The 25,527-nt window shown below is 55.2% G+C and overlaps 1 protein-coding gene across 1 annotated transcript; it reads left to right on the top strand.

The window, feature by feature from the left end:
* The first annotated feature begins 288 nt into the window (after nt 1–288).
* On the top strand, nt 289–24,458 carry LRRC4B (leucine rich repeat containing 4B). The gene is made up of 3 exons (XM_057712783.1): nt 289–398; nt 2,544–2,875; nt 22,528–24,458. The coding sequence occupies exons 2-3, from the start codon at nt 2,579–2,581 to the stop codon at nt 24,373–24,375; spliced, it is 2,145 nt and encodes a 714-aa protein (XP_057568766.1). The 5' UTR covers nt 289–398; nt 2,544–2,578; the 3' UTR covers nt 24,376–24,458.
* The last annotated feature ends 1,069 nt before the right edge of the window (nt 24,459–25,527 follow it).

Genomic DNA, 25,527 nt, shown 5'->3' with positions numbered 1-25,527 from the left:
GGTTGAGGCCTGAGGTGGTGGGCGGGGACCAGAGGCAGAGCGGCAGGGAGCGGGCAGGGGGCTGGGGTCAACCGGGGTAGAGAGAAGGCTGGCGGTGGGGGGAGAGTGGAGGTAGCGGTGGGGGTGGGGGCAGGAGACCAGAGGAGGCGAGCTGGGAGGGGAGGAGGAGACGGTTGCTGCAGTGGCCTAGACGGGTCTCCCCGGGGGGGTGGGAAGGGCGACAGGCGAGGAGGGGGGGGCGCGGGGAGACCCAAGAAGCCCCTGCGCCCCCCCCCCCCAGCACAACCTCGACGGGAAACCCTGGAGAACTGGGGAGGCAGAGCTCCCGGCGGCTGGAGGCATGTGGAGGGGGGGGCCTGGGGCGCAGGGAGAGGCCCAGCGGAAGCGGAGCCACTGGGGTGAGTGTCCCTCGCTGTGGGGGGAGCCAAGGACGGAGATGGCTGAGGGCGAGAAGGGAAGGGGAGGGAGGCCCAGGCGCTGCAGAAGCCGTCCTGGGGGTGGGGGGGGGGGGGCGGGGAGGGATGCGGGCTGGCAGCCGGCGAGATGGGGACCAAGGCGCTGGGAGAGACACAGCGGCAGCGGGTCTGGACCTGGGGCGGGCGCTGCGGGCTCCCACCGCCGGAGGGGCATCCTGGTCTGTGGGTCCTTCCCCCCGCCTCAAATCCTGGCCTCCTTGGGCTGTGGGGTCCCCTTGGCTCCGAGGTTGTGGGCTGGCTTATCAGTCTCACGAGAGGTGGGAACGGGACAAGGACAGAGAGTAGCACTCCCTGTCACACACAGGGATGCAAAGACCCCACCGCTCTCACAGGACACAGAGATAGAGGCGCTTGCAGCGCCCAGCCCTTCAGGCAGAAAAATGAGACCGCGGTGTAGACACAGGACCAACCCTCCCCCCATCCCACCCCCAACTCTCTCTGTCTCTGTCTCTCTCTGTGCCTGTCTCTCCGTCTAGCTGTTGCTCTTCCCCTCACACACGCGTTCAGGCACACGGACACACGCACACGTCTTTTTATCTGAGTCAAAACGATGCTGGAAACCGCGGGCAGGGAGCGCGTGGGCGCGTGCGCGTGCGGGGGCGGGCGGCCCCGTGTCCGTGGGTCTGGGAGCGCGAGGGCGCGCCCCTGTCACCGCTGTTGCTGTGCGTGTTTGTGCAGACGGCTCCTCTTTCCCCCCGTCCTCCCCGCTCGTGGGGAACTCTTGGGTCAGCCGCGTTGGAGCAGAGCTCGCGGGCGTGGGCGCGTTTGTGTGCACTCGAGGCGGAGACGCTGCGTGGCACGGAGGCTTGGGAGCCGGAGGGGTAAACCCAGGACCACAGTCCCCGTCTGCCGCTACCCAGCCAGCTCCGTGCTCCTCGGTGGCCGCATCTTTCAACTGGGCATCCTAACAGCTTCCTCCTGGGGCTCCCAGGAAGCTTAAACGAGCGTGTACAGGGTCTGGCGCAGAGAAGGGGCTGACACGCAGTTTCGGCGCTACTATTATTACTGCTGTTACCACCGCTACTGTCGTAACTAGCTCATCCCGCCCCTCCTCATCCTATGGCAATGGGGGTGGGAGGACCTGACCCCACACTGCCCACTCCCCTCCCAGAGCTCAGGCTCAGGGTCCCCGGCCCCCCAGACCCTTCCCCAGCGGCAGGCCCCCTCTCGGTCCTGCGGCAGCTGCTGGCGCAGACCCACCAGCCGCCACGTAGCCGCCAGCACCTGCCAGCCTCGGCCTCCTCCTCCCCCATCACCCATCACCGCCTCCGTCTCCTCCCTCCCAGCCTCACCTGCCCACGCCCAGCACCTCCCCACTTTTCTTGTCTGGCACCTCACCTTCCCCTTCAAGGTCCCCCTTTGAGTCTAACTCAAATCCCTCCAGCTGCTGCGGGCGCTGGAGACGCACGGGGCCTGGACAACGTCAGGGAGACAGGAGTCCCTGGGTGATGGCAGGGAGTCCGGGTTGCTGGGAAACTTGGCCTCTGCAAACACTCCCTGGAGGGTGAAGTGAGGTGAGGGGGGTCCAGGAGGCCGGTCCCCTCCCAGAGGTGTGTGCAGGTGGCGAGGGGACTCCGGTGGCTGCTGGGACTTCCCTGCTTGCTTTTTCACCTTTTCTCTGTCGCGTATATCTTGTCTGTCTCTCACTCCGTCTCGACCTATTCATGTCCCTTTTTGAAATCATGCAAAGAATCAAGTGTTTAACCTGTCTGACATCTCCGCTTGCCAGCCAAGTGCCCCTAGGCGAGCGCCTCTCTCCCCCAGGCTCAGTTTTCTGTTCTGTGAAATGGGCATAAAGTCCTCCCAGCACAGAGAGGGTGAGATGAGTGTAGGATGCGCAACCAGCCCTGCTCTCTGCCTCCCTCGGCCTGCTGGGCCCTCATCATCTGAGATGTCCTCTCCCCCCACAGGCGGGCTGTGGGAGGCTTGCCCCTTTGGGTCCTGAGCCTGGGAAGGGAAGTGATAGTGGTGGCAGCAGCGGCAGAGAGCTGCCTGGGTGTCGGGGAGGAGCTGGGCCCCTCAGGGTCCCCATCCCTCACTGAGCACCTCCCTCTCTCTCCCCAACAGCCCCCCGGCGCCCACGCAGAGCATGAACATTGAGGATGGCACGCGCCCACGGCTCCCCGTGCCCCCCACTGCCGCCCGGTAGGATGTCCTGGCCCCATGGGGCCCTGCTCTTCCTCTGGCTCTTCTCCCCACCCCTGGGGGCCGGTGGGGGCGGCGTGGCCGTGACATCTGCCGCCGGAGGGGGCTCCCCGCCAGCCACCTCCTGCCCCGCGGCCTGCTCCTGCAGTAACCAGGCCAGCCGGGTGATCTGCACGAGGAGGGAGCTGGCTGAGGTCCCGGCCAGCATCCCCGTCAACACTCGGTACCTGAACCTGCAAGAGAACGGCATCCAGGTGAGCCGGGCTAGCAGCCCGTTGTTGGGGGGCACGGGGGAGGCACAAGTGGCCCTGGCAGAGGGGCACAGGGGGTGGCCGGTGCCTCCTCCCTGAGCTGGCAAAGGCCTCCTGGGGGTCCCCACCAGCTCTTCACGCCTGCACTTATGGGATGCTGTTTGCATCCTAGTCACTTGAGCCGAGGCTGTCTGGGTTTTCTCGGCACGAGGCTCTCTGTGTCTGTGCCAGCACGCTGGGGCCCTGGGGCAGCACCACCTGCCCGCCCCCCACAGCACAGGACAGATGAGCCCTTGGCCCGGCCCTGGAGCCACAGGTCGTGCTGGGAAGGACCCTTCCCTGAGGCCCCCATGCCACCTGCGCCGCCACCCCCGCTGCGTGGTGTTGGACACACATGATACAAGACTCTGCACCTCCGTTTCTTCATCTGGAAAATGGGGGTTGGTGCAGCCCTGAGGGGGTGGTGCAAGGACGGATGGGCGTCAGACTTGTCAAGGATTGAGAGTTGCTCTGCGCTCATTTGCTGTGCAGGATGGGGCTCGCGTCCCCGCGTCCTGGAGTTGGTGTGAGAACGGAGTGCTCCAGTACCTGGCTGGCACTCAGATGGGGCGATTGCCCTCTGGTTATTATTGTGATTAAGATGGGCCGTAATGACGCTTGGGGGCAGAGCTGTGCTATTTTGAAGCAGGGCCTCTCCCCCTCTGCTCTGTTGATTTGGGGGCTGGATCACCCTTGACTGGGGTGGGGGTGCGTCCTGTGTGCCGTGGGATGTGGAGCAGCGTCCCAGGCCACTAGATGCCGGTAGCATCCTGCCCCCCAGTTCCAAACATATCTCCAGATGTTGCAGATAGCCCTTGGGGAGGGAGGGAATCCCCCTTGATTGAGAACCACTCTTTATTTGTTCTTTGTAACCCGGGTCACTGCAGTGAAAGCACCCAGTCCGCACCACTGGACCACCAGGGACTTCCCCTGACCTCTGCGTCTTTAAGGCTGCAGCTGGCAACCCCTCCTCCTACAGCCACCATCCGCTTCCCCCATCCAGTTCCTTTCCCCACGGCCCTTACCTTTTAACCAAACGCCCCTTTACATCTAGACAGAGGCCTGGAATGTGGGATCAGGGAGGGCACCTCTGGGTGTCACCTTTATTCACTGATGTGTCCCAAGTGCCTAGACTACAGCCTCCCACGTGGAAGAGAACCGAGAGATACTGAACAGACGGAAGCGTTAGGGGAAGGACAGGGATGTTGGGGGCTGTGGGCCCGGAGTGGAAGATGGTGAGGGGAGGCTCGCCTGCGGGACCCCAGGGCCTGAGAGAGGCATATTCAGGCAAAGGGATGGTCTGAGCAGCTCCTCAGGGCTGGGAGAGCAACTGGTTGTCACAGAAGAGCCTGGACTTCATTCCACAGAGTCCAGGGGCCTCTGGAGGGTTTTAGGCAGGAGGCACCATCAGGCTTGTGTGGTGGCCCCTGGCAGGATGGGTTGAGTGTATGGAGTTAGGAGCTGGCGGACCTGGGGCACTGGTGTTGCTTGGTCACTGTCACATGTCAGTGCCCTGCACTGGACAGGGGCGGGGGCGCCTAGTGCAGGGCCGGGGGCACTCAGCAGCTACTGGTGGGACTGAATTGTTCCTTGAGCTCCCCAAAGAGAAAGCGATCCAGTTCCACCAAAGGGATGCTGCTGGCGGCGTGAATTCAGCGGCTCCTGTCGCAGACGCAATCCCTGATGTTCTAACCTCGCCACTTCCAGCTCCCACTTCCCAGTTATCCCAGCCTGACATGCCATCCTGTTTGTGGGCTGATTGCTTCTTCCCTTCTAGAACATAAGCCGCCCAGGGGCAGGGAAGGGCTTTGCGGGTCTTTGGCCCAGAGCTGGTGCTGGCAGCATCATCTGTGAACCGTCACATGAATACCCGAAGGACAGATGGAGTACAGGGAACAAGGGGGCAGGTGTATGGTGAGAATGAAGGGAGGCTGTCGCCCCCTAAAGGGAGACACGGACAGAGCAGCTGAGACTGTACCTTGATGTGTATAAGGCAGACTCAAAGCGCAGGAGTAGAAAAAGTAGCCTCTTGGTGGAGGTGGCTGATGAGGTGGGCCTGGAGCCTAGGGACACAGTCCGGCTGGGGCAGGGGTAGGGGGATGTGACCCAACCCTGGCTTCAGTGGTGCTTTCCCCACGGCCATCCAGGAAGGCACACCCTTGCCTTTGGCAGTCCTCTTGCCACTGACCCCCTAAGAGGTCCCCTCTCTGCCCCAGCAGAGGGAGGCCCTGGTCCCCGGCTGTCCAGGACAGTCAGATGGGGGCCCTGAGCCCTTCCCCTTCCCCAGGATCAGACCAGGATGTGCAGTGGAGGAGGCTACATTTAGCTCTGAGTCCTCTTCTCTCCTGGCTCTACGGGCTGGGATAGGAGAGGCCTGCATGGGGACAAGGGATTGACCAAACGCCTTTAAAACAGTGGTCCTCTGGGAAATCCTTGGTGGTCCAGTGGTTAGGACCCAGCATTCTCACTGCCAGGGGCCCGGGTTCCATCCCTGGTCAGGGAAGTAAGATCTGGCAAGCCATGAGGCTTAGCCAAAAATAAATAAATAAGGCACGGAGGTCAGGGTGGCCTCGTGGAGAAGGTGACATTTGAGCAAATGTTTGGAGGAGGTGATGGTGGGCACCTTGTGGGACATTCCAGGAGGGGGGCAGCAGATGCAAAAGTCCTGGGGTAGAGCCTGCCTGGTGTGTAGGAGGAATAACCACAAGCCTGGCGTGGCCGGCACAGAGTGAGCCAGGGCAGAGGGCACGGGAGTGAGGACAGAGAGGGGACAAAGGGGCCTCCTGGTCACGGTGAGGACTTGGGCTCTTCTCTGCATGAGACAGGAGCCAGGGGAGGCTCTGAGCAGAGGACAGATGGGCTCTGACTTGGGTCTCACTCTTGCCAAAGTGTGGGGACCGTAGGGGCAAGGGTGACAGTGGGGAGGCCTGTTCGGAGGCTGGTGCAGAGCTCAGGAGAGAGATGCTGGTGGCCCTGCTCAGCCCGGGCTGCTTGCGGTGGAGGTGGTGAGAGGCGGACAGATTCTGGGTCTGTTTTGAACTTGGAGACCACAGGATTTTCCAGCAAAGTGGATATGGGAAAAGGAGAGAAGATGACTCTGTAGGTCTGAGTGGACCCCTTGGTTGGACGATCTGCTGGTGTGTCTCTTACCCCATCTCCCAGGTCACTGGCCTCCAAACCATGTGACCCACACTCCCATCAGAATATATATATATATGAATTTATTACTAAAGTCATGTAAAGGTCTACAGCACCCATGGATCATGTATATTATAAAGCTTACCCAAAAATGACCATCGTCAAAGGATGGCAAGCATGTTTTGAAATCCTAACACTTTTGTTTCTCATCCTTGGGGTTTCTTGCGCCCCTGACTCTGCAGACCACTGACCCCCACACACTGCACGTACCCTGAGGCCAGGGAATGTCCAGTCCACAAAAGTGGACGATTCTCAACGTTCAGTGGAATCTTCCTCCCTCGGCGAACACTCACAGATGGCGGGAGGAGTAAGGCCACCATTAGAGGTGTCTTACGAAATAACTTTTTAATTATCCAGATAAAAAATGAACAAACTCACCCCTAGCCCCACTACCTAGATATACATAGCTACTGTTTACACTTCGTTTTAAAGCCTTGCTGGCTTTTTTCTGTACTTAGGTAAACGTGGTTTAAAATTATTTATTATAGAATGAATACAAATTAATTTAGAAAAACTAGAAAAGATACCTAAGTAAGAACACAGGGACGAAAGCCAAGTGTAATCCAACAACCACAGGTAACTCCCGTTAACACGTGGCGTCTTTTCATTCAAAGACTCTGCACGCAAACCTCTATGTGCACGACAGGCTTGGGTCTCTAAATGGGTATTTTGCGTTTTTTTTTTTAAAGAAAAAATGGAATCACCCCATTTCATACTGGTTGGCAACTGGCTTTTCGCACCTAAGAGTTTAACCATGAATGTCTTTCTCCCTGATTCTGATACTTGTCTGTTATGTGGACTTTCATGACTGCATCAGATTCCAATGCATGGGCATCCCGTTAATGAACTAGTCCCGTCTTATTTCCAATGTTTTAATTGATATAAGCAACACTGCAGTGAACAGCCTCAGTGCTTGCTCTTTGTACTATTCTGGATTCTGTCCTTGGTATAAATTCCTAGAAGTGGGATTGTGGGGTCGGAGGCTGTGACCGCCCCAAACACACTTGCACGTGCGCGAGACCTGGCACCAGAGCTCCGCAGAAGTGCCCTGAGTTGTGGAGATTTGAACGCAACCCCGCCCCCCAGGTCCATGGTCCCCTGCTTGTCATCTGACTCCCGCACAGTCACCTCCACGAGGGTAGGGACTTCGCCCTGCTCCCTGTTGCATCCCCAGCACCTAGACCAGAGCCGGGTGCACAGCAGGTGCTCGGCAGGTATATGAGAATGGAAGGCCAGCCCCAGGGAACCCAGCAGAGACCCGGGGACCCTCCGTGAGCGGGAGCAGTAGGCAGTTGCTGCAGCGCCCGCCCTGAGAACTGGGGGCAGCCCTGAGGTTCTGTCACCTGTTCCCACTCGCCCCTGGCCTGTGGTCCAGCAGCGTGAGGACCACACGGGGAGCTCAGGGACTCTAAGTGCATGTGGCCAAGTGGCCTCAGGGACAGAGGCCGAGCCTGCGGAGACGCCTTCTAGGTAAAGCCCTGGGGACTCGCCTTCCCTCTGCCCTGCAGGCCCGATGCCACTCAGGCCGGGCACATGCATCCTCCAGGCAGGCCCAGGGATACCCCTGTTCCCTGGTGTCCTCTGGGTCCCTGCTGTGCCCTTGGGCTGGGCTCAGAAGCTCACCTCACCTCAGCCAGGCAGGGGTCCTCCCCAGACCTGCTTCCTTGGTCACAGCCTCGTCTCCTTGTCCCCACTCTGCTCCACTCCCCCCCACCGAGTCAACCATCCTCATGTGTTTACTCTGGATCTTTCTGCGTGTGTGTTCTTGCAAAATGCTTATTGTTGCTTTGTGCGCGTGTATTTTTAATTTATGTAAATGAAGCTGCGTTATAGATGGCTTTCTTTGTCTCACTGTTTTCACTCAGCCTGGGTTGTTAAGAGCTATCCACGTTGGTCTGTGTGGTGTGGTGTGTGTGTGTGTGTGTGAGTGAGAGTGTGTGTGAGTGTGTGTGTACTCCGTTGTGTTAACTGCTGCAGAATCCCCCTTGATGGGCGCTCCCCGCCTTCTGCGCTACCCCACCCCCAGGAGGCTTCGAGCTGCCCCCACCAAAAATCCTCCTTTAGGAGCCCTTTGGGGGCTGCGGCACGATAATGTCTTTGGAACGTACACCAGGGGGATTGCTGGGTCAGAGGACATGATGTACTTAACCTCACAAAGTACGCTGACCCAGCCAGGCTTTTAAGGGGCTGCCTTGGTCCCTCTGGGGGTCTACCATGAGGTCCTGTGGGCAATGTGTGTGGAGTTACTTGACAAGGAAATATGCTTCCGTCCTAAGAAACAGATCAACCCATCCTAAGGAGATACTCAGAGGTGCTCAGAGAGTTGTGTTGAAGGCTGGAGGGCCCTGCAGCCAACACGTAGAAGCAGCCTCGGCTCCTGATGGTCGGGGCACTGGTTCAGTGAATCACTGCACATCCTTAGGACAGAATATCATGCAGCTATTTAAAATGGAATTTCGAAGACTATTGAAGAACACAGGGAAACGCTTAGATCACACGGAGCTTTTCAAAGGATGCAAGGAGTATGTCCAATGTGTCTTTAAAATTTAATTAAAAAAAAAAATTCAGGGACAACCCAGACACGTTAACAGTGCCTTTTTAAAATTAGATTTATGTATTTATGTATTTATTATTTTTGGCTGTGTTGGGTCTTCGTGATGTGTGCAGGCTTCCTCTAGTGTGGCGAACGGGGGCTACTCTTTGTTGCAGTGTGTGGGCTTCTCATTGCGGTGGCTTCTCTTGTGGAGCATGGGCTCTAGGCACACGGTCTTCAGTAGTTGCGGTGCGTGGGCTCAGTAATTGTGGCTCATGGGCTTAGTTGCTCCACAGCATGTGGGATCTTCCTGGACCAGGGATGGAACCCATGTCTCCTGCATTGGCAGGCGGATTCTTAACCACTGTGCCACCAGGGAAGTCCCAACAGTGCCTTTTTTTTTTCCTTACCTTTTTTTATTTTTTGACCGCGATGCACAGCTTGTGGGATCTTAGTTCCCCAACCAGGGATGGAACCCAGGCCCTTGGCAGCGAAAGCCCCAACTCTCAACCTCTGGACCACCAGGGAATTCCCTTAATTTCTTCTTTATGTTTTCTTTATTCTCTAAATTTTCTTCCGTGAGGGCACTTAATACCTTTTGTAACCGGGGGAAATTAAACTTAAAAATAACAAGTACAAAATGTTACATGAGCTGAAGAAAAAAAGTCTACGGTGGGATTTGCTCACTTTCCCTGGAGAAGGGAGAAGAAGCGACAGTTTGTGGAGGATTTGCCCTGACTCGTTTGTTCCTGGGACGGCGGGATCGCTCGCATTTGACGGATGTGTTAACAGAGGCACAGGTGGCTGGTTCACCTGCTTGTCCAAGGTCGCCCAGATGGCAGGGACCCCGATGGCTTGCCCAGGGCCCCAGGAGCCAGCGAGGAGAAGCAAGGCCCTGCCAGCCAGGGTGCAATTTCAGGAAGTCAATCTGTTGCAAAGAAGAACCTACCATAGTGCACGACCAAGGCAAACACCAGAAACGGCTTTTCAGTTACGCACTAGTTTGCAGTTTATCCAGATCGCTGATCCCATCAGCCTCAGGAAATACAGGAAGTTTTTGACCGGATGGACTTTTCCCAGCCAGAGCCTTTGAAGGAAGGGAACAGTGGACTGAGGGGTGCGGAAGGGTCCTCTGGAAGTCAACAAGGGCAGCCCCACCTGCAGACCAGTGGACTCCCCAGGTCACCTGGGCAGGAAGGAACAGCCAGCCTCAGGGCCACACCCAGACCTCCAGGACTGGATGCCTAACTCGACCTGTCCAGCTTCCATCCTGACTCTGATTTCCTCCTTCCTTCCCTTGGAAGCACCCACCCCCCAGAACCCTAGATCGTCCCATCACCCCCTCTGGCACTCAGTTTCCACACCTGTCAGGTGGGACTCCGGATGCCTTGTCGGTTTCTTCCTGACTTATTTTTATTACGACATGTAACACACACGCAGAAGAACCTGGATGTGATTGTCCAACTCAAAAGATCATCAGAAAGAGAAGCGCCACGTAAATGCCGCCAGGGCAAGAAATGGAACCTAAAGAGCCCCTGAAGCCCCCGTGTTCCCCCTCATTGCCTCCCCCTTCTCCCCAGAGACAACCCTTCCCTGAGTCCTCACTCCAGGCAAACAGAATCAGGCGCCTACGCTCTTGCACGTCTTCTGCTCCGCAAGCTACTAAGACGCATCCTTGGTGTTTCCTGTGGCCGTGGCTTTTCCCCTTTTTCCTTTTGTATTGTTGGATTATACTCTATCTGATGCAGATACCGCGATTCCTTTACGCATTTCTGTTGACGGGCATTCGGATTGTCTCCAGTTTGGGGCTCTCACGCTGCCTGGTTTTAGATTGTTTTCTCGAGCCGGAGATGTGGGTGGAGCCCCTCCCCCGTTAATTCCATGAGCGTGGCCTGCCTGCCTTGGGCTGGGGCGGAAGGGAGGGGGTGGCACCAAGGCCGCCTCAGACTCTGTTGGTGAGCAAGCTCAGGAAAGCATGCTACACGCCTCATGCCTCACACCTCACGGGGCGAGTCCAGTGCCAGCGAGCTGGTCCGCTTCTTTGAACATCAGACCCCCAGGTGTTCCCTCCGGTACCTACCCTGATGCAGGCTGAGTCCTTCAGGATGTGGCCCCATCCCTCCCCACTCCAGTCTCCTGCATCCCAGGCGTCACACTAGCCCCTTCCACCCCCTCCTAGCTCAGGGCCTTCACACGTGCTTTTCCCTCTTTTTTGGAACGCTCTTCCACTCTCCCCCTCACCTAGGTAACACCAGCACTTAGGATTGTAGCGGGCCACTGAAGTTTGACTCACAACTCCTTGGACATATTATGGAACCCATCTGGGCCTCGGTTTTGTCATCAGTTAAATGGGGATAATGGTCCTTCCATCTTAGGGCAGCCGAGAAATTCCATGTCTTTAACCTTTGGACCAGCATGTACTGAGTGCCACTGCATACCAGGCAGTCTTGGGGGCCCTAGGCACTCAGGGGTCCCAGCAGCTCAGATGAGGGAGGAGGGGTTGTTGAGTGATCAGCTCCTGAGAGGCCCGGTGAGTGTTGATAGTGAGGCCGTCATCAGGGTCGGTCACCGTCATCAGGGTGGGTCACCGTCATCTTTCTTGACTCAGAAAAACATCTCAGGCTCAGAGGCGTCTTCTCTGAGCCCCCAGCCCGGTCCAGCCCACAGGTTCCTCTGGCACCTAAATCTTTTGATCACCCTTGTGGTTGCTGCTGGTGCCAGCACTGGGCATGGAGCCTGACAGACTATAGGTCCCAAAACACAACTGTTAAGTTAATGAATCAGAGAACCGCTTGCTGTCTTACAAGAGCTGTGTGGCCTCAGAACCTCACAACGGGCCCAGATTTCACCCCCACTTCTCAGTTGAGCCCTCTGGGGACCTCAGAGGCAGAAAGTGGGGAATGATGCATGTGGCCCCAGCGCTGCTCCAAGCCTTTCCCATGGCGACCCCATGAGCAGGGCCAGTTCTTATCCCCATTGTACAGATGAGCAAACTGAGGTGCAGGAGTAAGTCTTTGGTGCAAGAAGCCACAGTGAGTGGAACTGAGACTTAGCCCAGGCAGGCAGGCTGCAGGAGTGGATTTCTTCAGCACCATTCCTTTGATCTATATTTCTGTTTTTGTGCCAGTACCATACTGTTTTGATTACTGTAGCTTTGTAGTACAGTCTGAAGTCAGGGAGCCTGATTCCTCCAGCTCTGTTTTTCTTTCTCAAGATTGTTTTGGCTCTTCAGGGTCTTTTGTGTCTCCATAAAAATTTTAAGATTTTTTTTTTGCTCTAGTTCAGTGAAAAATGCCATTGGTAACATGATAGGGATTGCATTGAACTGTAGACTGCCTTAGGTTCTTCAGTGCCATTCCCGACGCTTCCTAATTTGTAGCTACTGGGCTCTTCGCCCCGGCGGCCCCAATAACAGAACACTAATCAAGTCCCGACTCCATGTCCGCACAGCCCATCCCTGCTCTGACCTGACCTTGCCCATCAGGACACTCCCCCCAGCTTCCTCTTGGCCACCTGGCCACAGTCTGTCCCCCCATCTCCATCCAGAGTCACCACATCATCCCTGGGCTTTCAAATGGCCCATGTTCCCCCAAGGGAAGACCCTTCTCAAGCTGGGTGTCCCCGTCCTATCCACACCTCACTCTAGGGTGCCCCCTCCTGGGCTCAGACACCCTTCCTGCCCTTTGGAAAAAACCCTGTCCCTGAGTAGCCAAAGTCACTTTCTGTGCTTGCCCACTCCTGGCCCAGGTCTGATCCTCATGATGGCACTGTGGGGTCTCCCCCTAGAAACAGGCTCCAAGTGGGGAGCCCAGCTGAGACTCATGCGTCCCTCTCCCTACACTGCCCGTCCCTCCCATTTCTGACCGGCCCTGGCTAGTCCATCGCCCATTTCATATACCTGATTCATTTATTAAGCACCTACTGTGTGCCAGGAGCTGCTGTAGGCACAGTGAGCAGGACAGACTCACGTCCCTGACCTGGTGAAGCTGGGTGGAGACAGGGACAGCGCAGGAGGCACACAGCTCAATGCCGTTGTTTTTGGCCATGCCACCTGGCATGTGGGATCTTAGTTCCCCAACCAGGGATAGAACCATGCCTGCTGCAGTGGAAGCACAGAGTCCTAACCACTGGACCACCAGGGAATTCCAATGCTGGTGTGTTTTATTTTATTTATTTATTTTTTAAATAAATAAATTTATTTATCTATTTATTTTTATTTATTGGCTGCGTTGGGTCTTTTTTTTTTAATTTATTTATTTTATTGGCTGTGTTGGGTCTTTTTTGCTGTGCGTGGGCTTTCTTTTAGTTGCGGTGAGTGGGGGCTACTCTTTGTTGTGGTGCGCAGGCTCCTCATTGCCGTGGCTTCTCTTGTTGTGGAGCACGGGATCTAGGCGCATGGGCTTCAGTAGTTGCAGCATATGGGCTCAATAGTTGTGGCTCATGGGCTCTAAAGTGCAGGCTCAATTGTTGTGGCACACGGGCTTAGTTGCTCCATAGCATGTGGGATCTTCCCGGGGCAGGGATCGAACCTGTGTCCCCTGCATTGGCAGGCGGATTCTTAACCACTGTGCCACCTAGGAAGCCCTGCGTTGGTCTTCATTGCTGCATGCGGTCTTTCTCTGGTTGTAGAGAGTGGGGGCTACTCTTCCTTATTGTGCGTGGGCTTCTCAGTTCTGTGGCTTCTCTTGTTGCAGAGCACAGTCTCTAGGTGTGCAGGCTTCAGTAGTTGTGGCACATGGGCTCAACAGTTGTGGCGCACAGGCTCAGTTGCTCTGCGGCATGTGGGATCTTCTCTGACCAGGGATCGAACCCATGTCCCCTGAATTGGCAGGCAGATTCTTAACCACTGCACCACCAGGGAAGTCCCAGTGCTGGTGTGTTTTAGATGGAGATGAGCTGAGTTAAACAGTCAAGCAGGAGAGGGAGGTGCTAGTAGGGGAGAGGGCAGGGCCTGAGCCTTCGCCTAACCCCACTTCCCCACTTCCCATACCCACCACCTTAGGCAAAACTGGGGTGCACTTAGCAGCTGGCACCCCCCTCTTGTACAGAGCTCACCCCTGCATTATCTGCACCCAGGTTTAGACACCCATCTGGGCTCCTGGGTTGAGGGGGTAAGGGCATCCACTCATGAATCCTAGGAGGTAGATCTTATAAGCCCCATTGTACAGATGGGGAAGCGGCCCCAGGAGGTCTAACATTTGCCCCAAGTCACAGAAGCAGTAAAGGGCAGTGTGGATCAGGACTCCGGCTGTCTGACCCCAGAGCTTTAAGCACCAGGCCTGCAAGGACAGCCAGGAAGGGTTGGGGGACGGACGGGGACGAAACAGGTCTGTCTGAGCACAGTAGTTGTGTGGGGAGCTGAGGACCCTTGGAGGTCAGGCTCTCGCCTCTCTCACTCTGGCCAGAGCCCTCCCTGCCAGCCATGTGTAGCCGAAGAGGGTCGGCCCTCCCGTGGTAGAGGCTGAGAGGTTGGTTCCAGCCACCCTTGTCCAGGATGGCTGCTGGGGTGGGGCATGGAGACTCTAAGACCACTCCTCCCCTGTTGGGGGGGTGCCTGGCATGGCCTGGAACCTCCTAGCAGGGACAGATTAGGACTTGTTGTTGGCGGTGAGGGGGTGACGGCAGTGATGGATTGGACGCTGCATTCTGAGTGGCCACCCTGCCCTCAGGCTGGGCCGTGTTGTCGTGGTACATGCTTGTTCTCACTTAGTCCTCAGGGCCCCTGTCCCCACATTACAGAGGAGACTGAGGCCCCAAGAGGCCAGGTCTAGGCCTGGGGGTGCTCAGTGAGCAAGGCAAAGGCTCACACTGGTCCCCACGCTTGCCTGGCTTTGGCCACATTCTGGCGGTCAGAGAAATCCCTACTGAAAAGTGATGTACAAGTCCCTGATCTCAGAGAAGGAAGAAGTATGAGGAGTTGTCATAAAAGCAGTTGGTATGGGAAAAACAAACAAACAAACCAAAACAATGTCTTAAATTATGAAAGTAAAATAATTAACGAGAAAAAAAAACCAACAGTATTAAGCTTACTAAACTTTTGTTATCGGTTCATTACATTCAAAACCTATAAAAACAATTTATCTTAATAGTGTTAAGATGAACAGTTCACTTCATCATTTTCCAACCACAGTTAAATTTTTAATAAGGGATTTCCTGACAGTTTATTTTCTTTAAAATCCCAACAGAACACAGTGGATTTTTTTTTTCAGCATTAGTAGCATTTACCTGCCACAGCTGAAGTGGGAAGTCCCCTAAACAATAGGCCAAGTTATAGGACGGAAAGAGAGGGGAGAAGCCCCCGTTGGGGGTGGGAGGTGGTCATTGATGGGACCACATTCCCTTGCCTGACTGGTGTCTTCATCCTTGACAATCAGCACAGAGCCAGGCATACAGGTTGGGGAGGGCTTAACAAACGTGGGCTTAAGGAGGGAAGAGACTTGGGGACTCGGGTGGTTAGGACCCCAGGTCCAGCTCATCCTGCATCACAGGATTCACCGTCTCATGAAGCCAAAGATGTCAGGCTGGGAGGGCAGGGGGATTTGCCTGCTCCAAGAACCAGTCCCCACCTTGTCCATCCCACTCTGTGTCAGTGGCCACAAGGGTGAGGCGGCCCTTGGCATCAGAGAGGGTTTGAGATGACCTGGTCTAGGGGGTTTCAAATTGTGCTGTGAAGGGGCCACAGGCCTGCCTCTCCCCGTGCAACCAGGGCAGTTCCCAAGATCTGTTTACACCACTGCCACTTAAATGATCATTTGCATAATAATATGTTTAGTGTCTCTCTTCCCCTCTCAAGTTCAGGCTCTGGGAAGCTGGCTGTGGCTGTCTTATCCACGCTGGATCCCCAGAGCCTGGCATGATGCTTGACACAGAGCAGGCACTCAAAGAATATCTGTCAAATGAGCAAATCGCCGCATGGGTAATGTTTGAATAACGAAAGGGTGCTGCAACTCAAAACAAAATCGAAACCCACAGACAGCCAAACCCTCTCGGTATAGGTGGGTGAGCTTGGTGGAGACTTGGTGTTTAGATTCAGGAGAACAAGACTTTGAGTCCTAGTTCTGCTACTTTGGAGCTCTGAGACTGAGGAGCAAATGACTTTACCTCCACAAATCTCCATTACCTCGGCTGTAAACCATCATATAAAGAGGGAAGGTAGGCACATGTGGTTGATAATCTCCATGTGACAGGATTTCTACAAGGATTAAAAGAGATCATGACCTCAGAGTGTTTAGCACAGGGTCTGGTGAATACTAGGCACTTAACAAATACTGGCTCCCCCCCTTTTGCCTTATTAGGAACCTGCCCTGGATGGCACTTTGTCAGAGTCAGAGATCAGCCTTGTATTGTTTGGAAGAAGAGGAGAGGAGTGATTGGCTTTGGTCTTTAGGTATGCATGTTAAATGTTAAGGGTAACCACTAAAAGAAGAGAAAAATACAAAAATTCTAAGATGGTAAATGGGGGAAATGGAATAAGAAGCTTGATCTTTGCAAAAGGTGATAGGAAAGGGGAAAGAATAGGCTGCAAAAAAAAATCAGGACAAATAGAAATCATGAAAAAAGATAGGGAGAATAATTCCAAATAGATTAGGAATTGCAATAAATGTAAACAAACTAAACTTCCTGTCAAAAGACAAAGATTTTCAGACTGAATTAAAAACAAAATCCAAGAAACATAAAGACAGAAGGGAGGAAAGCAAAAGTGATGGCAAACACTAACCTAAGGAAAGCTGATGTGTCTTTAATAATATCACACACATAGATTTTAAAGCAAAAAGAAGAATAAGTTGGAACCAGAACCAAAACCAGAATGCTGGTGCTCTTTCAGCTCCCAAGTCCTGTCACTGAGGGTTTCAACATTTGGGGTGCTGTCACCCAGGCCAAAACCCATGCAGGCACGTTGACTCACACAGTGGGTGTTCTCCAAATGTGAACCTTGTCCATTCTGAAGTCTACCACGAACTAGGCCTTGACCTGAGTGCAGGGAACATGGAAGTGATTCAGATGGAGTCTCTATTCATGAAGACTCACAGCCTAGATGAGGAGACAGATGCACTGAACCAGTGTGATAAGGGTCTGATAAGAGAATGCCTGTGATGAGTCAGTGAGCAGGAGGCCAAAGAGACCCTCCTGGCAGAAGGCGCTTGGAATGTCCCAGAGAACTAGGAGGAAGATGGCATTCCAGGCAGAGCGCACAGCCTGGATTGCAGAGGCAGAGAGGCTGAGCAGAGCGTGGCAAGTGTGTAGAACCCCACACGTCTCCCTGTGGCTGCAATACAGGAGAGGCCAGTGGGGCAGGTCCTGCCGAACCTCTGATACCATGGGAGGGCCGTGAGCAGGGATGTGGCAGGGTCTGAACTGCATTTTAGTCAATTCTGACAGCTGATGTAGAGGAAAGAGGCTGGGGAGGAACCTGGAAGCCCAGAGGCAGGACAGTTGTTAAAGGCCACCATCAGCTACATCAGCAATTCTAAGGTGCGTACAACGGCCGGCCTGCCGAGTCCCAAGCACTCACTGTCTGGTCCAAGCCTCACAACAGCCCCGCAGGACCTGCAAGGAAAGTGGGCTCAGGGACGTTAGGATACTTGGCCAAGCTCACGCAGCTGGTCAGCAGCAAAGCCGTGACTCACACCCAGCCCTGACTCCCCCCTCCCCAACGACTAGGCTGCTCCCCAGGCACTCTGCAGAGAGGAGGAGGGAGAAAAGACTGGAATCTTGTTAAAAATAAAGGGACTCACTATTTAAAGCAACCCTACAGCACATCCTCAATAAAACCAGGCTTCCCTTCTCAGCAACACCCCCAGCCTGCTTATTCCCAAGTGCATCATTAAAGTGACTGGCGGGGGGACCCCACCCACTTTGGGATGCCCCTGCATCTCCCTTCACACACCCCCTTCCCATCGCAACTGGGACAAAGCACGCGGGGCAGGAGCAGCCACAGCCTCGGGCTGTGCCGGGACGCACGTTATGGATGTGATGCAGTTTCAGTTGTTTCGTCCAGAGGACCAGGGAGACCTGGGCTCGACTCCTAGCTGGGTGCGTCCAGTTCTCACAGGCACAGTGAGCAGCCTTGCTCAGTCGCTTGACCTCGCTGAGCCTCGGTTCCTGGTCTCTGAAACGGGGCAGGATGCTCGCCTGTGCACTGCCCAGGTTCAAACCCCTCATCGCAGCACCTCGCTGAGGTTCCTTCTGTGAAAGTGAACTAATGACACCTGCCAGGGGGCGAGGGGGAGGGGGACAAGCTGAGCTGAAGGATGAGGATGCCCAGCCCAGAGCCTGGCATTCATCCTGCAGCTCTGATGCCACCTGCGAGAGCCAAGCCTTATACTGAGCAAATCTCACCGATTACCTCTCATCCTCGCAACAGCTCTGCGGGTCTGGTGTTGTGGTGCCCTTGCATGCAGAATGGTCCTCTTCCACTTGCCCCTTCAGAACTGCTTTATCCCAGTTCAGTAAATAAGCAAAGGATGGATGGATGAATGAGAGATATGTGGGCTGGGTCCCAGAGGGTGAGCAGAGATTTTCCAGGCAGATGAAAAGGGAAGGGCATTCTGAACAGGGGGAACAGCGTATACAAAGATAGAGTGCTTCTGAGACAGTTCCAGAAGTTGATACTGGCTGAAATGTAGCTGGAGTGAGGGCTGCAGATGTGGAGGCCTACAGGCCAGGCCAAGCAGGGCTTCCAAGCCAGGCTGAATTTCCTTGGAGTGCACTGGGGAGCCACTGAGGGCTCTAGAGGAAGGGTCAGCTCTGGGTATAGCAAGGCCCTGGAGATGAACTTGAGGGGAGAGACTGGAGGCCGGGCAGGTTGAAGACCAAGCTGGGCCATAGGGACAGAGAGAAGATGGCTGTGAGCCATTCAAAAGGGACAGAAGCGCAGGCTTGCTGGCCAACCCACCCTAACAAGGGGAGGCCGTGGATGGTGTGGGGGTTCAAGGCTGCAGGCCCGCTTTCGACTGGGAAGGTGGGCCGGAGGGGCTGTGCTGAGAACAGGGATGCCGGTGGGGGGGACGGGAGGGGCAAGAGGGGGCATGCAGATGGGTTTGCTGGGAAGTGGGGAGGCCCCCAGGACTACGTGTGACTCAGATGGGGGGAAAGGGCGACTCCCAGGAGTTCTCACCAGCCCCTGGGCCAGCAGCCCCTTTGTTCTCAGTTTCTAACGTCCAAACCCTCAATCAAGTCTGACCTTTGAAGAGTCCACCTCATTCTCTCCCTAGTGATTAGCGATTAGTAACCAGATCTTATTATTATTATTACCGCTATTATTACTATTACTATTATTAATAGAAACAGCCTCTAAAGGCTTGCTGGGTGCCCTGCCAGCATTTCCCGGGGAGATGATAAAAGGCAGCCTGTGAGAAGGGTTCTGTGGTTATCACATTTGGGAAACTCAAGAGGCGAGCAAAGCAAAGGCGCCAGACTGTTTGATCGGGAAAGCTTTTCGTTGTGTTGTTGTGTAGAACTTCATGGGATGGGCGGGCAGCAAGAGAACAGGGTGGGAGGCGAGGGGCTGGGCTCCTCCTGGGATCCCTCAGAGGAAGAAACCGAGGCTCCAGCAGCCCACGCCACAGAGCCGGGGCTCCAGGGCCCGAGGGCTGTCAGGCCAAGGCCCCCCTTCTTCTCACCCCCGGCCTCATGCACAGACATGGCCACACCATTGGCGGGCTGCAGAGACCCCAGGCCAACCTTCGTGATCCTCGTCCAGTTCTAAAGGTTAGCCGTGCTCGCTGCAGGAAGTGAGAGGAGGCAGGAGCGTATTAAGGAAAATAAAAAATTGACCTTGTCAGTTCCATCTCAACATCTGAAAGCAGGTATAGCCCTGGGAAAGGATTCTAGGTGGCCACAGAAGTCAGGTTTTAGAAGCATATTCATGATGTGGGAAAATGCTTATGATATACTATTACTGAGGGGAAATGCAGGACGGGGCTGCCGAGGGCGTGAACTGTGAAACACACATTGGACCTCAAAGACTTAGTGTGAAAAGAGTGTAAAATATCCACCTGTAAGTTTTCTTCTTGATTACATGTTGAAACCATAATATTTTGGACCTATGGAGCTAATCAATTATAAAAATTGATTTCATCTGTCTTGTCTCTGTTTTTGTTTTTGTTTTTAAAGTGGCCTCTAGGAAATTTACAACTCAACAGGTAGTTGGTGTCATATTTCTGTTGGATCGCACTGGTTGTTGTTTTCTGATGATAACTGTACCAGGAATAATATTATTGTTTCTTATGCTGGGTGCCTCCCAGGTAGAGGTGTTTTCTTTTAAAGTTTTTAAAGTGTTTTGCTACTTAAAAGTAATTTGGGGGACTTCCCTGGCGGTCCAGCGGTTAAGACTCTGCACTTCCACTGTAGGGGCTTAAGGTTCAATCCCTAGTCAGGGAACTAGGATCCCATGTGCTGAGCAGCGCAGCCAAAAAAAAAAAGCAATTTTTGTTCATTACAGAAAAAAAAAAACTTACAAATTAAAATTGCCTATAATCCCCAACAGCTGGAGATCTGGAGTTCACCACTAAGAAGTGGTTAGGGTATTTCCTTGCAGTCTTTTCTTGGTGCATGTATGCAGATACCTAATTTCTCAGCTGCTTTATTCAGTTCTATCAATTCACAAGCACACAGCATGCTATTTAGAGTTCTCCATTACCCACTTCATATTACAATGCAAGCGTTTCCATGGCATTAACTAGGCTTCAGAAACGCTATCTGATGACTGCATGGTCTCCTGTGCCTCAGTGTACCCAGCAAGTGATTGATGAAGATAATCTGGAAAGATTCTGCCTTCCATGCCCAGCCCAGCACTGCCACTTCCGTGCTCCATCAACCGCAGCCCCTGAGAGGTGGCAGCCAAGTTCAGGGATTAAGAGCCATGACTCTGGAGCCAGACAACCTCGGTCCAATCCCAGATCTGCCAGCCCTTCCTGTGCATGCCTGGGCAAATCACTGCACCTCTCTGTGCCTCCATTTCCTCTGGCTTAGATGGACATAATTCGTAATCCCTCATGTGAAACCCTTGAGGCTAGATGTGTTTGGGCATCGGATATTACAAAGGTATTAATGTACAGCATAGATTTTTATAGCAACCCAGTGGATCTTATACCCCTTGTCAAATCTGGGTATGTTTCTAGAGTGAAATGTTTGAATAGTCACATGAGCGGGATCAATAAAAGCTTTAAACAGCTTCACATGAGTTCTGATCGGGTTTTGCTACCAAACGGGATTTGGTGCCAAAGTTATGAGAAATCTGGTTTTCAGAGCTCTGTGGATTTCAGAGTTGCAGGTATTGAATAAGTACCTATCTCCCAGGGCATTCCGGCGGATTAACTGAGTTGTTGGCTATAAAGCATTTAGAACAGCGCCTGGCACCCAAGAAGTGCCCCATGCATGTTAGCTGCTGGCAAAACTATTTTTAAGGTTTTTCTTTTTGGCTGAGCCACGTGGCTTGTGGGATTTTAGTTCCCCAACCAGGCATCAAACCCGGGCCCTCAGCAGTGAGAGTGCAGAGTCCTAACTGCTGGACCACCAGGGAGTTCCCTATTTTTAATCTTTTTGATTGAGGTGCAATTTACATAGAATAAAATGCCTCCCATGTTATGGGTACAGTTTGGGGAGCTTTGACAGTTGCAATCACGCTTGTAGGCACCACCCCAACTAGGGACACTTCTATCAGCCCAGAAAGTTCCCTCATGCCCCTTCCTAGACTGTCCTCCCCCAGCCCCAACACACACACACACACACGTGCACGCCTGTGGAATGCACAGGGTCTTACATGCTCCTTTGCCCATGAGATCCATCCAAGTCGTTGCGTCGGAAGTTCGTTCCCAGGACTTCCCTGGTGGCTCAGTGGTTAAGAGCCCACCTGCCAGTGTAGGGGACACAGGTTCGATCCCTGGTCTGGGAAGATCCCACATGCCACGGAGCAACTAAGCCCGTGCGCCACAACTACTGAGCCTGCGCTCTAGAACCCTCGAGCCACAACTACTGAAGCCCACATGCCACAACTACTGAAGGCCGGGCTCCTAGATCCCGTGCTCCACAACAAAAGAAGCCACTGCAATGAGAAGCCCTCGCACCGCAACAAAGAGTAGCCCCCACTCTCCGCAACTAGAGAAAGCCCGTGGGCAGCAACACAGCCAAAAATAAATAAATAAATAAATAAATTGAGAAAAAAAAAGTTCATTCCTTTTCATTGCTGAGCCATAGTGTTCCGTCCTACAGACACAGAGCATGCTGCCGGACACTGGGCCATTTCTGGCTCAGGTTGTAATGAACACAGAGGGAGCGAGCACCTGCCACAGGCCTTTGGATGGACATCCGCTGTCATTTCTCTTGGGGAAATACTCGGGAGTAGAATGGCAGGGTCCTATGTAACTAAATCTCTGTTTAACTTTATAAGAAACCATCAACCTGCTTTGCACAGTGACCTCATGGTCTTACAGCAAAGATGGAGAGGCGGGGCATCTCGGTGCCCTCACCAGCACTCAGAACGCTTTGATCCAGACATAGAGAACAGAAGCGTGGTTGACAAGGGATGGGGGAGCAGGGAGGGAATGGATTGGGAGTTTGGAATGAGCAGATGCAAATAATTATACATGGAATGGATAAACAGCAAGGTCCTACTGTATAGCACAGGGAACTATATTCAGTATCCTGTGATAAATCATCATGGAAAAGAATGTGTACATATATATTCTTTCTCAAATATATTAATATATATGAATATATACATAGAGTTTGGATATAAATATAAGTGAATCACTTTGCTCTACAGCAGAAATTAACATTAAATCAACTATACTTCAATAAACTAAACTAAAAAAAAAGAAAAACCTCTGTGGTCGACCCGGTTCATATCAGTATCACTGATGGTGTCGCCCCTCCCCCACCCCAGGTGATCCGGACGGATACATTCAAGCACCTGCGGCACCTGGAGATCCTGCAGTTGAGTAAGAACCTGGTGCGCAAGATCGAGGTGGGCGCCTTCAATGGGCTGCCGAGCCTCAACACCCTGGAGCTGTTCGATAACCGGCTGACGACGGTGCCCACGCAGGCCTTCGAGTACCTGTCCAAGCTGCGGGAGCTCTGGCTGCGGAACAACCCCATTGAGAGCATCCCGTCCTACGCCTTCAACCGCGTGCCCTCGCTGCGCCGCCTCGACCTGGGCGAGCTCAAGCGACTGGAGTACATCTCGGAGGCGGCCTTCGAGGGTCTGGTGAACCTGCGCTACCTCAACCTGGGCATGTGCAACCTCAAGGACATCCCCAACCTGACGGCCCTGGTGCGCCTGGAGGAGCTGGAGCTGTCGGGCAACCGACTGGACCTGATCCGCCCGGGCTCCTTCCAGGGCCTGACCAGCCTGCGCAAGTTGTGGCTGATGCACGCCCAGGTGGCCACCATCGAGCGCAACGCCTTCGATGACCTCAAGTCGCTGGAGGAGCTCAACCTGTCCCACAACAACCTGATGTCGCTGCCCCACGACCTCTTCACGCCCCTGCACCGCCTCGAGCGGGTGCACCTCAACCACAACCCCTGGCACTGCAACTGCGACGTGCTCTGGCTGAGCTGGTGGCTCAAGGAGACGGTGCCCAGCAACACGACGTGCTGCGCGCGCTGCCACGCGCCCGCGGGCCTCAAGGGGCGCTACATCGGCGAGCTGGACCAGTCGCACTTCACCTGCTATGCGCCCGTCATCGTGGAGCCGCCCACGGACCTCAATGTCACCGAGGGCATGGCCGCCGAGCTCAAGTGCCGCACGGGCACGTCCATGACCTCCGTCAACTGGCTGACGCCCAACGGCACCCTCATGACCCACGGCTCCTACCGCGTGCGCATCTCCGTCCTGCACGACGGCACGCTCAACTTCACCAACGTCACCGTGCAGGACACGGGCCAGTACACCTGCATGGTGACGAACTCGGCCGGCAACACCACCGCCTCGGCCACGCTCAACGTCTCGGCCGTGGACCCCGTGGCGGCCGGAGGTGCCGGTGGCGGCGGGGGCGGCCCCGGGGGCGGCGCTGGGGGCGGCGGCGGGGGCAGCGGTGGCTACACCTACTTCACCACGGTGACGGTGGAGACCCTGGAGACGCAGCCCGGAGAGGAGGCCCTGCAGCCGCGGGGGACGGAGAAGGAGCCACCGGGGCCCACGACGGACGGCGTCTGGGGCGGGGGCCGGCCCGGGGAGGCGGCCGGCCCGGCCTCGTCGTCCACCACGGCGCCCGCCCCGCGCTCCTCGCGCCCCACAGAGAAGGCGTTCACGGTGCCCATCACGGACGTGACGGAGAACGCCCTCAAGGACCTGGACGACGTTATGAAGACCACCAAGATCATCATAGGCTGCTTCGTGGCCATCACGTTCATGGCCGCGGTGATGCTCGTGGCCTTCTACAAGCTGCGCAAGCAGCACCAGCTCCACAAGCACCACGGGCCCACGCGCACGGTGGAGATCATCAACGTGGAGGACGAGCTGCCCGCCGCCTCCGCCGTGTCCGTGGCCGCCGCCACCGCCGTGGCCGGTGGGGGCGGCGTGGGCGGGGACAGCCACCTGGCCCTGCCCGCCCTGGAGCGCGACCACCTCAACCACCACCACTACGTGGCGGCCGCCTTCAAGGCGCACTACAGCAGCAACCCCAGCGGCGGGGGCTGCGGGGGCAAGGGCCCGCCCGGCCTCAACTCCATCCACGAACCTCTGCTCTTCAAGAGCGGCTCCAAGGAGAACGTGCAAGAGACGCAGATCTGAAGCCGCCTGCCTGTTGGGCGGGGGGGGCCCCCCCGGGGCTGGGGCTGGACCGGGATCCTCCCCACCGCCCCAGCCCCGCACAGGGAAGGTCGGGGCAGGCAGCTCGGAGCCCCACCCGCGTCCGGACCCCAGGGCGGCTGGCCCCAGCGAGGACAGGGTGGGGCTCCGGGAATGGAGCCCCCGGGGTTCCGGCCTCGCCTCCTCCCCGGCGACGGGAGGGGACGCAGGACGGGAGTGGCCGGAACCCTCTGCTTTTCCTCCTCGCGCTCCCTACCAATTGCTCCTGGCCCTCCGCCTTCCAGGGGAGAGAGGAGCTTTTTTGAGGGGTGACCTCTCCCCTCACCCCCAACAGCCCTCCTTTTACGGTTCATTTTTTGCAGTTTGACGCCTGTCCCCACCCTTCCCATCCCTCCGCCCTCAAAACAGAAGAGACAGCCACGTCGTCAGAGCCTCCCAACACCCTGGCCCTGCCCTGGGGGAGTCCACTCCTGGCCCCTGACCCCCGTTGGCCGGGGGTGGGGTGGCCTCAGCCCACCACCCACCGTCTCCCTCGGCCCTCTCCTGCCCCACAGACTCTTTTGATACTGAAGGGAGGTTTGCGTCAACGACTACCTGCTCTGTAATTACTTTAAAAAAAAAAAAAAAAACACGGAAAAAGCAAAAAACTATTTTTTTATTTTGGTTATCAAAGCATGGAGGAGAGAGGAACGGAAGGGAACATAGGTGGGCAGTAGAATGAGAAGATGGAAAACTCCAGGCCCCAGCTGGAAGCTCAGCGGGGCAGCAGCCGCCTCTGCCTGGCCTTAGGCCCCTCCCCTTTCACCTCAGAGGCCCCAGAGAGAGGCTTGGTCACCCAGCACATCTGGCCTTTGTGTTTAATCTCCCTACACATCTTTTGAGGCATGTACTGGGGTCCTCTCCCCCCACCTCCCACCTCACAGCAGAAATCCAGGGGGCCTGTTTCCTGGGGCTGCCGTCACAAGGTATCACAGGCTGGGTGGCTTAGAACGACAGAAATTTAGTGTCACAGTTCTGGAGTCCAAGGTCAAGGTGTTGGCAGGACTGTGCTCCCTCTGAAACCTGTAGGGGAGGGTCCTTCTTGGCCTCTTCCAGCTTCTGGTCACCCCAGATGTTCCTTGGCTGGTGCTAGTG

Source organism: Hippopotamus amphibius, chromosome 16 (genome assembly GCF_030028045.1).
Source record: "Hippopotamus amphibius kiboko isolate mHipAmp2 chromosome 16, mHipAmp2.hap2, whole genome shotgun sequence".
NCBI classification, from domain to species: domain Eukaryota; kingdom Metazoa; phylum Chordata; class Mammalia; order Artiodactyla; family Hippopotamidae; genus Hippopotamus; species Hippopotamus amphibius.
This window is presented reverse-complemented; position numbering and strand designations above follow the sequence as displayed.